Source organism: Salmo salar, chromosome ssa05 (genome assembly GCF_905237065.1).
Source record: "Salmo salar chromosome ssa05, Ssal_v3.1, whole genome shotgun sequence".
In the NCBI taxonomy this organism is placed as follows: Eukaryota; Metazoa; Chordata; class Actinopteri; order Salmoniformes; family Salmonidae; genus Salmo; species Salmo salar.
This window is the reverse complement of record NC_059446.1, coordinates 74,177,068-74,188,752: the sequence shown is the minus strand read 5'-3', so window position 1 is coordinate 74,188,752 and position 11,685 is coordinate 74,177,068. Positions and strand designations below refer to the sequence as shown.

At 48.8% G+C, this 11,685-nt stretch overlaps 1 protein-coding gene across 1 annotated transcript in view; it reads right to left on the bottom strand.

Annotated features, from left to right (window-relative positions):
- Positions 1-4,129: 4,129 nt before the first annotated feature.
- Positions 4,130-11,685, bottom strand: part of LOC106574299 (potassium/sodium hyperpolarization-activated cyclic nucleotide-gated channel 3) — a 74,662-nt gene continuing 67,106 nt past the window's right edge. Inside the window, exons 5-9 of the mRNA XM_045717751.1 lie at positions 8,723-8,941; positions 8,020-8,166; positions 7,423-7,663; positions 6,477-6,641; positions 4,130-5,802 (exon numbers count right to left, since the gene is read on the bottom strand). Of these exons, the coding sequence (XP_045573707.1) occupies positions 4,130-5,802; positions 6,477-6,641; positions 7,423-7,663; positions 8,020-8,166; positions 8,723-8,941 (2,445 nt within the window). The remainder of the gene's footprint in view (positions 5,803-6,476; positions 6,642-7,422; positions 7,664-8,019; positions 8,167-8,722; positions 8,942-11,685) is intronic.

Genomic DNA, 11,685 nt, shown 5'->3' with positions numbered 1-11,685 from the left:
AGGAAGGGCAGGTGTGGATAAAGAGGGAGAAAGGAAGAGGGGGGAGATGGACAGAGAGAGGAGGAAGGGCAGGTGTGGATAAAGAGGGAGAAAGGAAGAGGGGGGAGAGGGACAGAGAGAGGAGGAAGGGCAGGTGTGGATAAAGAGGGAGAAAGGAAGAGGGGTGAGATGGACAGAGAGAGGAGGAAGGGCAGGTGTGGATAAAGAGGGAGAAAGGAAGAGGGGGGAGAGGGACAGAGAGTCCTGGAATGCAGACAGGAGTCTGGTTTAGGTGCAGAGCCCCATCTAGTGGTCAATGTGTAGATGACAGCTTGGTACTTACAAGAGTTCAATGCTTAATGTGTCTGAAGGGTAGGCCTACATCTCTCACAAGAGTATAGCTATACAGTCTCTTATTATAGGTTTAAAGTAATATATCTTTAATCTCTAGATTTAAATCCAAAGGTATGAACAAAGTTGTTTTGTATTCTGTATATAGTATTTGCTGTCTGCTAAGTAAACGTCTGAGAACAGCCTCAGTCCCTTTAGATTCGAGTAGAATGTACACAGTAAGTCTCTATACATCCCTCTAACAATCATGCATCCCTCCAAAGATCATGCTTGTTCTTTTCAGTACAATATTTAATTTCAGGCCTTAATGCAAATCACTCTGAGTGTAAATACAGCATTCTAATGCCTCACAATCCTCCAAAGGTGGAAAATAAATCAATCACCGCCAAACACAACATAGTGTGGAAATGAGACTCTTGAACCCCCTTGAACACAGATTGGATGGAGTGAGGGAGAGAGATAGTCAGGAGGGTCAGGCTGTGTATTAGACATGGTATAATCCTTCCCTGTGCAGGAGGATATTGATTTAGTTAAGAGTCGAGAGCAACAGTGATCCCAGCTTTCCCGTCCACAGGCGTCACCTTGGATATGAGTCTGCTTCACTTCTGAAGGTGTTCAGGATTACCGGGCAGGACACACACAAGCACACACGCGCATACACATACACACACACACACACAACACACACAAAGACAAACTGACTAAATGTGCTTCATACAGCACAAACACACACACACACACACACACACACACACACATGCATAACATCATCATGCTCATCCTCATCTCATCTCTCTCTAACATCATCATCAATAACATCAAGTCAATCATCATCATCATGGTCATCATCAAACATCTACCGTCAACATCATCATGGTCATCCTCATCATCATCATCATATAACATCATCATCAATAACATCATCAATAACATCATCATGGTCATCATCATCATCATCAATAACATCATCATCAATAACATCATCATGGTCATCATCATCATCAATACATCATCATGGTCATCATCATCATCATCATCAATAACATCATCATCAATAACATCATCATGGTCATCATCATCAATAACATCATCATCAATAACATCATCATGGTCATCATCATCAATAACATCATCATCAATAACATCATCATGGTCATCATCATCATCATCATCAATAACATCATCATGGTCATCCTCATCATCATCAATAACATCATCATCAATAACATCATCATCAATTACTATCATTTCATTGATTTTGCTGAAAAGCTAAAGCTGTGATCACAAATAAAAAATTCAACATTTGGTCCTTAAATATAATCTAGGCAACATGGTATCAAGGGTTAAAAGAGGATGCTCTGTTGCTACCCACAGAAAACATCAAACAGCACTGGACATGACACCAGGACAAGGGAGGGAAGAAAGGAGGGGGGAGGGAGGGATGGATGGAGGGAGGGAATGATAGATGGAGAGATACAGTAGAGAGAGGGAAAAGTCATAGATGGAGAGAGGTAGAGAGCATCTGTGAATGTCTCTGGAACAGTAGTTAACTACAAAAGCTCTGTGAAAGATGAAAAGAGGATCAGACAGACAGAGATGAAAGACAGGATGAAAGCAGACAGGAGCCAGAGGAGGTGAGGAACGAGGGAAAAGGAGGGAATAGAGAGAGAGGCATGCATTTACAGGAAGCTAGGCGGAACAAATAAACCCACATCCACAGTTTACGAGGGAGCAGTATTAAGTGTTGCACCAAAAAACACAATTCAGTTACAGAAGTTGTGTGAACATATTGGACCGAAGCTAAACACCACACAACTTGGACAACATAACTACAAGTGGATCAATCGCTCCTATAGTTACTGATCAATATGATGATTAACTTTACAGTGATTAGTAATCTCATACTATGATTAATCATATAATGACAAAATATTACACTTTGGTGAAGAGCGAGAGGCAAAAGGGAGGTGGAGCTGGAAATCAGGAAGTGCCTATCTTATTGGTCGCCTTAGAATTGGCCAACTAACCCTCCTCCAATCAGCAGCAAGATGCAACGAGCCCCACTGCTATCTTTGTCATCATCGTCCTCATCCTTTCTGACAGCTGTATCGTCCCTCCCACTGTGTGCTACCATTATCTTTCCACTTCATCTCTCTTGCTTGCTCCAACAATCACTGACACAGATATGTATCTATATGTTTGGACTTCAAATATAAACTGTGATTCTACTCTAGCCTGCCCTAGTCACCACAGCCATAGATATACAGAGTCTGCCAAACTCGGTTTGAATCGAGAATTTTGGCATGCCATGTTGGCAACAATAGTTAAAACCTAGTCGCAACTCATGGACTGTTTGGAGGATAGTTTGTTGAACTCAAATCTGCAGTACCCTATTCCCTACAGTGTGCTACTTTAATTGGGGCATGGGTTGTTTTGTGACACAACCTACACAGTATATCTGGGCCGAAAAGTCCATCCTCCAATCAGATCATTTCCTCCAGGACCATCACATGTTGGCAGGCAGTTTTTCTCTCAGTCCCTATTAGTGTTTCCCTGTCTGAGGCAGCTAAGGGTCCTTCTTGCCCCCCTTGGGGGAGGCGGAGGGAGCAGAGGTGGCTGGGGGGCAAGAGGTTTGAGGGAGGGAGGTGGCTGGGCCTGGGACCAACTGAGTGGGTGGGAGGGTGGTAGTGGAGGTTTGGACAGGTGTTACGGCTGTGGTCAGCTTTGGAGCATGACTGGTGTAAGGGGTACAGGTAGGTGTAGGGACAGGACCTAAAGGTTGGCTCTGTTTTGGGGTATGGGTTGATGCAGGTTTGGGGGTGGAGGATTGTTTTGGGGTATGGGTAGGTACAGGTGGGATTGTGGGGGTAACAGAACATTTAGAAGTGGGTTTTGGGGAAGGGGTTTGGACTAGGGTTTGGGCTGCTGGGGTCTGTTTTGGGGTGTGGGCTGAGCCTTTTGTTGGGGCTTGAATTGCAGCATCGGAGGCGATGGGTACAGGAGTAAGAGAATGCTTAGATGTGGGTGTTGGGGTATGGGTGGAGGTTTGAACAGGGGCTATATGTGAGGTATGTTTGGCAGTATGGGTAGGGGGAGGTTTGGGGGTTGGAGTTGAGGGTAGGGCCTGAGTTTTAGAACTGGTAGGTGTTGGGGTTAGAGTTTGGCTTTGCATAAGGGCAGGTGACGGGATAGAGATAGGAGTGGGAGGTTTACTGGAAGAAGGGGTGGGAATCAAGGTTGAGTTTGGAGCTAGGGTGGGAGTGGAGGCTGGGGTGGGAGTGGAGGCTGGGGTGGGAGTGGAGGCTGGGGTGGGGGGTTGCAGTTAGGGTTTGGCTCTGAGTGGGAACAGGAGTAGAAACAGGGGTAGGGGGGACGATTGGAGGGTTGAGAGAGGGTAGGGGTAGGGGTACGAGTCTGGATAGGGGTAAAGGCTTTAGAGGGGGTAGGGGTGGGCCCAGATAGAGGGTAAGGGGAGGGCTTGATTAGGGGGCTCTGAAGAAGAGTGGGAGAGGAAGGTAGGGAAGAGGAGGGGGAAGCGAGAGAGGACTTGCGCCCATGGGTTTGTGGAAGTGAGAGAGGGGCACTGACAGAGGAGGGAGGGGGAGTGGAGGAGGGAGAGGGGGAAGAAGAGCGAGGGGAGGTGTAGGGATGGGTTTGGACCAAGGGGTTGAGGTGAGGGGGAAAGAGGTGGTTACAGATGAGGGAGGGGGAGTGGAGGAGGGAGAGGGGGAAGAAGAGTGAGGGGGAGGTGTAGGGATGGGTTTGGACCAAGGGGTTGAGGTGAGGGGGAAAGAGGTGGTTACAGAGGAGGGAGGGGGAGTGGAGGAGGGAGAGGGGGAAGAAGAGCGAGGGGAGGTGTAGGGATGGGTTTGGACCAAGGGGTTGAGGTGAGGGGGAAAGAGGTGGTTACAGAGGAGGGAGGGGGAGTGGAGGAGGGAGAGGGGGAAGAAGAGCGAGGGGGAGGTGTAGGGATGGGTTTGGACCAAGGGGTTGAGGTGAGGGGAGTAGTTCCGGCAGAGGGAGGGATGGAGCAGGGGGGAGGAGAGGAGGAGCGAGATGGGGGTGTAGGGGTGGGTTTGGGGCGAGGGGTCAGTGGCAGGGCTGGGATGAGGGAGAAAGGAGTGGGAGCAGGGGAGGGGGTGGCAGAGGAGAGGGGGGTTTGTTTGGGGGAGGAAGTGTAGGAGGCCAGGGGAGAAGCTGATATGGGTGTGGCTGCAGGTACAGCGATGGGATGTGTGTGTGTGGCTGTGTGTGTGTGTGCAGGGCAGTGTGTAGAGACAGGATCAGGGAGGGGCTGTATAGAGCCCAGGTTCTGTGCTTGTATCTGTGCATTGAAGGGGGGCATGTGTAACCGTTGTGCTGGGACTTGTACTGGTAGGGGAGTAGTCAACACCCCCACACTGCCACCCCTGGCTAGCTGAGTCCCAGCCAGGAACGAGGCTGGCAGCAGGTTACCTCCAGAGGCCTTCCGCTGGAGAGGGGGGTGAGGCTGCATGCTTGCCCAGGATCGATGAGGCAGGGTGGGCTGCGAGGCGGAGAGGAGCCTGGCCTCCTGGGTGAGCCTCCCCAGTGCAGGCAGGCCCTGGTTGCTGCCTCCTCCGTGACGCAATAGCGCCTCCTTGGCCCCATGCTGGCCAGCCATGGAACTGCAAGTGTCTGACATGACACTGGTGGCTGCAGTTGGATTCAGGTGGTAGAACAGATGTGGTGTGGTGGCCCCTCCTACCTTGGGGATTCCTGGGGTTCCACCCATCACTGAAGAGTGTTCTGGGTGGAGGCGGAGACTGTAATGCAGGGTCTTTCCTAATTGGACCGACGTGGAGACAGAGGAGGCCGGTGTGGGTGGGGATTGAGCAACAGGGGGTGATATCACACCTCCCGGGGGGGCCATGGGGAAGGGCGAGGGGGAGGGGAAGGCAGGAAACCCCCCTCTAGGGGACAGCCCCCCCATCCCTCCTACCCCCATCATCCCAATGAGGGAACTCACAGAGGGGCGCAGGGGCTGCAGGGCAGGGGGCCGCGGGGGGGAGAGGGGGAAGGAGACGGAGGGCGATGGAGAGATGGAGGGGAGGAATATAGCGCCCCCTAGCACATGCTGCTGCTGTAGCTGATGTTGAAGCTGCTGCTGCTGCTGGTGCATGAGGGCGATGGCCACGTTAGTCGTAGCGGCCGCCGTCTGGAGCGGAGCGTGGATCAATGGAGCCCAGATCAGTGGGTGGGGCATAGGGGAGACCGTACCACTTCCTCCCGTGGCCCCTCCCCTTCCTGCAGCGGCAGCAGCGATGGCCTCCTGCATGGCTGGCATGCTGTCGTGTTTAACGATCTGCTGAACCAGCATGCTGTCACAGGAGCCCAGCCCCCCCATGCCTAGCCCCGCCCCCCCTCCTCCTCGACCCCCACGCCCCAAACCGCTGCCCCCCGCCATGGAACCCGCCTGGGACGGCTTCCTCATCAGGATAGAGTTCTTCCTACCTTCAGAGGAGAACAATGAGGAGAGAAGAGAACAGAATGAAACGATCAAAACAGAAAGAAACAGATGGAAGGGATGGTTACTGTTCCTGTCTGACACAAATGGAGGAAAACAAGAGCAAGAAGAAAGTGGTAGAAACTAAAGTGAGGATCAAACAACACAGTTGTAACGATGCTGACAGGGCTGAGTGGCTGATTAAAGATCACAAACAGAACCAGGTATCTGCTCCGGCTCTCTGTTCTAACAGCGCTCCAACTTTTTCTAGCAGTTTCTGTATTCAATTCAATTCAAAGGGCTTTATTGGCATGGGAAACATATTTTAACAGTACATAATAAACAAAAGTGAAATAAACAATGCACATTTACAGTAAACATTGCACTTACTAAAGTTCCAAAATAATAAAGACGTTTCAAATGTCATATTATGTGCAAATAGTTAAAGTACAAAAGGGAAAATAGTTTCTCTCTCCCTTAACCTGCCTTGAAGGGCTTCTGCAACTGTAAGGTCATTTACAAAGCGCTTTAGAAACAAAATCTGAATTGATTCGAAAAATGCTATTCACTGGCAAGGTCTCTGCACAAAGCGCTATGGAAATGAAACTGAATTGAAAACTGAGTCATTGCAAGTAATGGACCGATTGGCAGGTGCTTGAGCCAATCGTGAGAGGCTTAGTACCGATGCGGTCCAACCGGTCGGCGGCCACCGTCTCGAAGGCCCGCCTCATCATGGGGTGTTCCTCCAGGACCTCGTTGAAGCTGTCCACGCTGAGGGAGTAGAGACGACAGTACGTATCCGCTCTGACGCTCGCTGTCCTCCGGCCCCGAGTCAACAGACAGATCTCTGAGAGAGAGAGAGAGATGGACAGAGAGAGGAGGAAGGGCAGGTGTGGATAAAGAGGGAGAAAGGAAGAGGGGTGAGATGGACAGAGAGAGGAGGAAGGGCAGGTGTGGATAAAGAGGGAGAAAGGAAGAGGGGGGAGATGGACAGAGAGAGGAGGAAGGGCAGGTGTGGATAAAGAGGGAGAAAGGAAGAGGGGGGAGATGGACAGAGAGAGGAGGAAGGGCAGGTGTGGATAAAGAGGGAGAAAGGAAGAGGGGGGAGAGGGACAGAGAGAGGAGGAAGGGCAGGTGTGGATAAAGAGGGAGAAAGGAAGAGGGGGGAGATGGACAGAGAGAGGAGGAAGGGCAGGTGTGGATAAAGAGGGAGAAAGGAAGAGGGGGGAGATGGACAGAGAGAGGAGGAAGGGCAGGTGTGGATAAAGAGGGAGAAAGGAAGAGGGGGGAGATGGACAGAGAGAGGAGGAAGGGCAGGTGTGGATAAAGAGGGAGAAAGGAAGAGGGGTGAGATGGACAGAGAGAGGAGGAAGGGCAGGTGTGGATAAAGAGGGAGAAAGGAAGAGGGGTGAGATGGACAGAGAGAGGAGGAAGGGCAGGTGTGGATAAAGAGGGAGAAAGGAAGAGGGGGGAGAGAGTGGAAAAAAACTAGATTTTGTTGAAGAAATTGTGAAATTGAAGAACTGATTAATCTAATTCACAACCACACCTTTCCCCTTCCACTTCCCTTTTTCCTCACACTGTCCTTACCCTAACTCGTCCCTCCCCCTTCTCCCTCCTCTCCTCACCCCCAAAGTAGGACCCGTCACTGAGTTTGGTCTCCTTGTTTCCGCGGGTGAGTATGCCGACTCGTCCGTGTTGAATGAAGTACATCTTGCGTCCCACCGTGCCCTCCCGGATGATCAAGTCATTGGGCTGGAACACCTCGAAGCGAAGCTTGGTCAGCACTGCCGTCACAAAGTTAGGGTCCGCGTTAGCAAACAGCGGCATGTGAGCCACCAGGCTACGGCAGTTAAAGCTAACTATCGCCTGAGAGGGGGAGAAAGAGAGGGGGAGGGAGGGGAGAAGTGAGTTAGAATGCACAAGAACTGAATTGTATCAGTACGTTTTAATTTTCTTTAATGTAAAATGTGTTTGAGGCAGTTTGAATCGACTGGTTTGAGCAGGTGTTTTTTTAGTTACGCTATAGCTAGCTTTCGTAACTTGTAACTGTGTGTGTGTGTGTGTGCATGCGTGGCTCGTGCGTGTGTGTGTGTGTGTGTGTGTGTGTGTGTGTGTGTGTGTGTGTGTGTGTGTGTGCCTCGTGTGTGCGTGTGTGTGTGTGTGTGTGTGTGTGTGTGTGCCTCGTGTGTGCGTGTGTGTGTGTGTGTGTGTGCGTGTGTTACCTCCTTTAGTGGTTCGCTGAGTTCGCCCAGTATGTTCTCCTCGTCAAACATCTTGCCCTGGAAGCGATGTTCGTAGTACTCATGAATCCTCTGACGGACATCTGCAGGGAGCTTATGGAACGACATGTACTGCTCCACCTGCTTATACTGGAACACAACATCAATACAATGTCAATACAACGGGAATACAACGATACAACGTCAATACAACGTCAATACAACATCAATACAACGATACAACGTTAATACAACGTCAATACAATATTAATACAACGTTAATACAATGTCAATACAATATCAATACAACCTTAATACAATGTTAATACAACGTTAATACAACGTTAATACATTGTTAATACAATGTTAATACATTGTTAATACAATGTTAATACATTGTTAATACAACGTTAAAACAACATTAATACATTGTTAATACAACGTTAATACAACATTAATACAATGTTAATACAGCGTTAATAAATGCACACACACACACACACACTATACTGCTTCACTACAGTATAATACACACTTGACTGGATGAGCGGGAAGAGTGTTTATGAGTGGAGTATGGTTCCTTTACCATTTCCTTCCTTTGAGGAGTCATCAAATTAATTTGATGAATGGTAGGATAGAGAGAATAAGGGACAGAGGAATGGAGAGAGAGATGGAGGGAGGGATAGAGAGGGTCCTAATCTCTTACTTTCTCCTGGTACTGTCGTCGTGAGGAGTCCAGGGACTGTATGAGGGCGGTGGCATGGCCGATGAACATGGCATAGCAGGTGGCACCAATGATCATACTGAGCATGGTGAGCCACACGTCCGTCATGCCCTCTGGAGCCTGGGCACCGTAGCCAATACACAGCATGTGGCTCATCGCCTTGAACAGAGCATAGGAGTACTGGATCCCCCACGTATCATTCTGGACGGAGAGAGAGATGGAGAGAGAGCCCACATGTCATTCTACACAGGGAGTCCGAGACGAAGAGGGAGAGGGAGAAGAAGGTGGAAGAGACGGAGGGAGGGAGGGATGAGTGGTACAACACTAGTTAAGGTAATAACTACAGCCTAGGCTAAACACTGTAAAGTGCTGGGTGGAGTTGCTCATTGCTTTTCCACTTCCTGCTGTGTAAAACAGACTACTAACAGGCACAAAGCTAGAGGAAAATAATAGTAATAATAATTAAATTGCCCTAAAATATGTTATAAAGCCAGTGTGTGTTAGCCAATCATGCAATGAGGCATATTTATCTCAGGCTGAGTGTGTGTGTGACTGTGTTTGTGATTGCTGTGTGTGTGTGTGTGTGTGTGTGTGTGTGTGTGTGTGTGTGAGGCCAATTATATCCTGTTCTGTTAAATGGTCCTGCGGGTGGCGCATGGCTTTCTCTGTGGAAAACACTCAGCATCAGCTGGCCTAGCAACAGTCACCCCGGCAACCACTGAGGAAACTCTGCCGAGACGGGAGTCAGCGAAACACACAGCCGTGTGTGTGTGTGTGTGTGTGTGTGTGTGTGTGTGTGTGTGTGTGTGTGTGTGTGTGTGTGTGTGTGTGTGTGTGTGTGTGTGTGTGTGTGTGTGTGTGTTCATATCTCCATCTACTCCATCTGTAGGATGTTTAAGTTGAGAGATGTTTTATTGTGTTGATAGTCCCCTTTATTCCAACCAGACATGCTGCTACATGAACCAATAAACTAACACAGAGAGCAAACAGCATCACCAATAAACTAACACAGAGAGCAAACAGCATCACCAATAAACTAACACAGAGAGCAAACAGCATCACCAATAAACTAACACAGAGAGCAAACAGCATCACCAATAAACTAACACAGAGAGCAAACAGCATCACCAATAAACTAACACAGAGAGCAAACAGCATCACCAATAAACTAACACAGAGAGCAAACAGCATCACCAATAAACTAACACAGAGAGCAAACAGCATCACCAATAAACTAACACAGAGAGCAAACAGCATCACCAATAAACTAACACAGAGAGCAAACAGCATCACCAATAAACTAACACAGAGAGCAAACAGCATCACCAATAAACTAACACAGAGAGCAAACAGCATCACCAATAAACTAACACAGAGAGCAAACAGCATCACCAATAAACTAACACAGAGAGCAAACAGCATCACCAATAAACTAACACAGAGAGCAAACAGCATCCAACATGGGGATACACACACACACTCTCTCTCTCTGTCTACACACACACACTCTCTCTCTGTCTACACACACACACTCTCTCTGTCTACACACACACACTCTCTCTGTCTACACACACACACTCTCTCTCTGTCTACACACACACACTCTCTCTGTCTACACACACTCTCTCTCTCTCTGTCTACACACACACACTCTCTCTCTGTCTACACACACACTCTCTCTCTGTCTACACACACTCTCTCTCTCTCTCTCTCTCTCTGTCTACACACACACTCTCTCTCTCTGTCTACACACACACACTCTCTCTCTGTCTACACACACACTCTCTCTCTGTCTACACACACACTCTCTCTCTGTCTACACACACACTCTCTCTCTGTCTACACACACTCTCTCTCTCTCTCTCTGTCTACACACACACTCTCTCTCTCTGTCTACACACACACACTCTCTCTCTGTCTACACACACACTCTCTCTCTGTCTACACACACTCTCTCTCTCTCTCTCTGTCTACACACACTCTCTCTCTCTGTCTACACACACACTCTCTCTCTACACACACACACTCTCTCTCTGTCTACACACACACTCTCTCTCTGTCTACACACACTCTCTCTCTCTCTCTGTCTACACACACTCTCTCTCTCTGTCTACACACACACACTCTCTCTCTGTCTACACACACTCTCTCTCTGTCTACACACACACTCTCTCTCTCTCTGTCTACACACACACTCTCTCTCTGTCTACACACACTCTCTCTCTCTCTGTCTACACACACACACTCTCTCTCTGTCTACACACACACTCTCTCTCTGTCTACACACACTCTCTCTCTTCTCTCTCTCTCTGTCTACACACACACTCTCTCTCTCTGTCTACACACACACACTCTCTCTCTGTCTACACACACACTCTCTCTCTGTCTACACACACACTCTCTCTCTGTCTACACACACACTCTCTCTCTGTCTACACACACTCTCTCTCTCTCTCTCTGTCTACACACACTCTCTCTCTCTCTCTGTCTACACACACACTCTCTCTCTGTCTACACACACTCTCTCTCTCTCTCTCTGTCTACACACACTCTCTCTCTCTGTCTACACACACACTCTCTCTCTACACACACTCTCTCTCTGTCTACACACACACTCTCTCTCTGTCTACACACACTCTCTCTCTCTCTCTGTCTACACACACTCTCTCTCTCTGTCTACACACACACACTCTCTCTCTGTCTACACACACTCTCTCTCTGTCTACACACACACTCTCTCTCTCTCTCTGTCTACACACACACTCTCTCTCTGTCTACACACACACTCTCTCTGTCTACACACACACTCTCTCTCTCTCTCTGTCTACACACACACTCTCTCTCTCTGTCTACACACACACTCTCTCTGTCTACACACACACTCTCTCTCTCTGTCTACACACACACTCTCTCTCTCTGTCTACACACACACTCTCTCTCTCTGT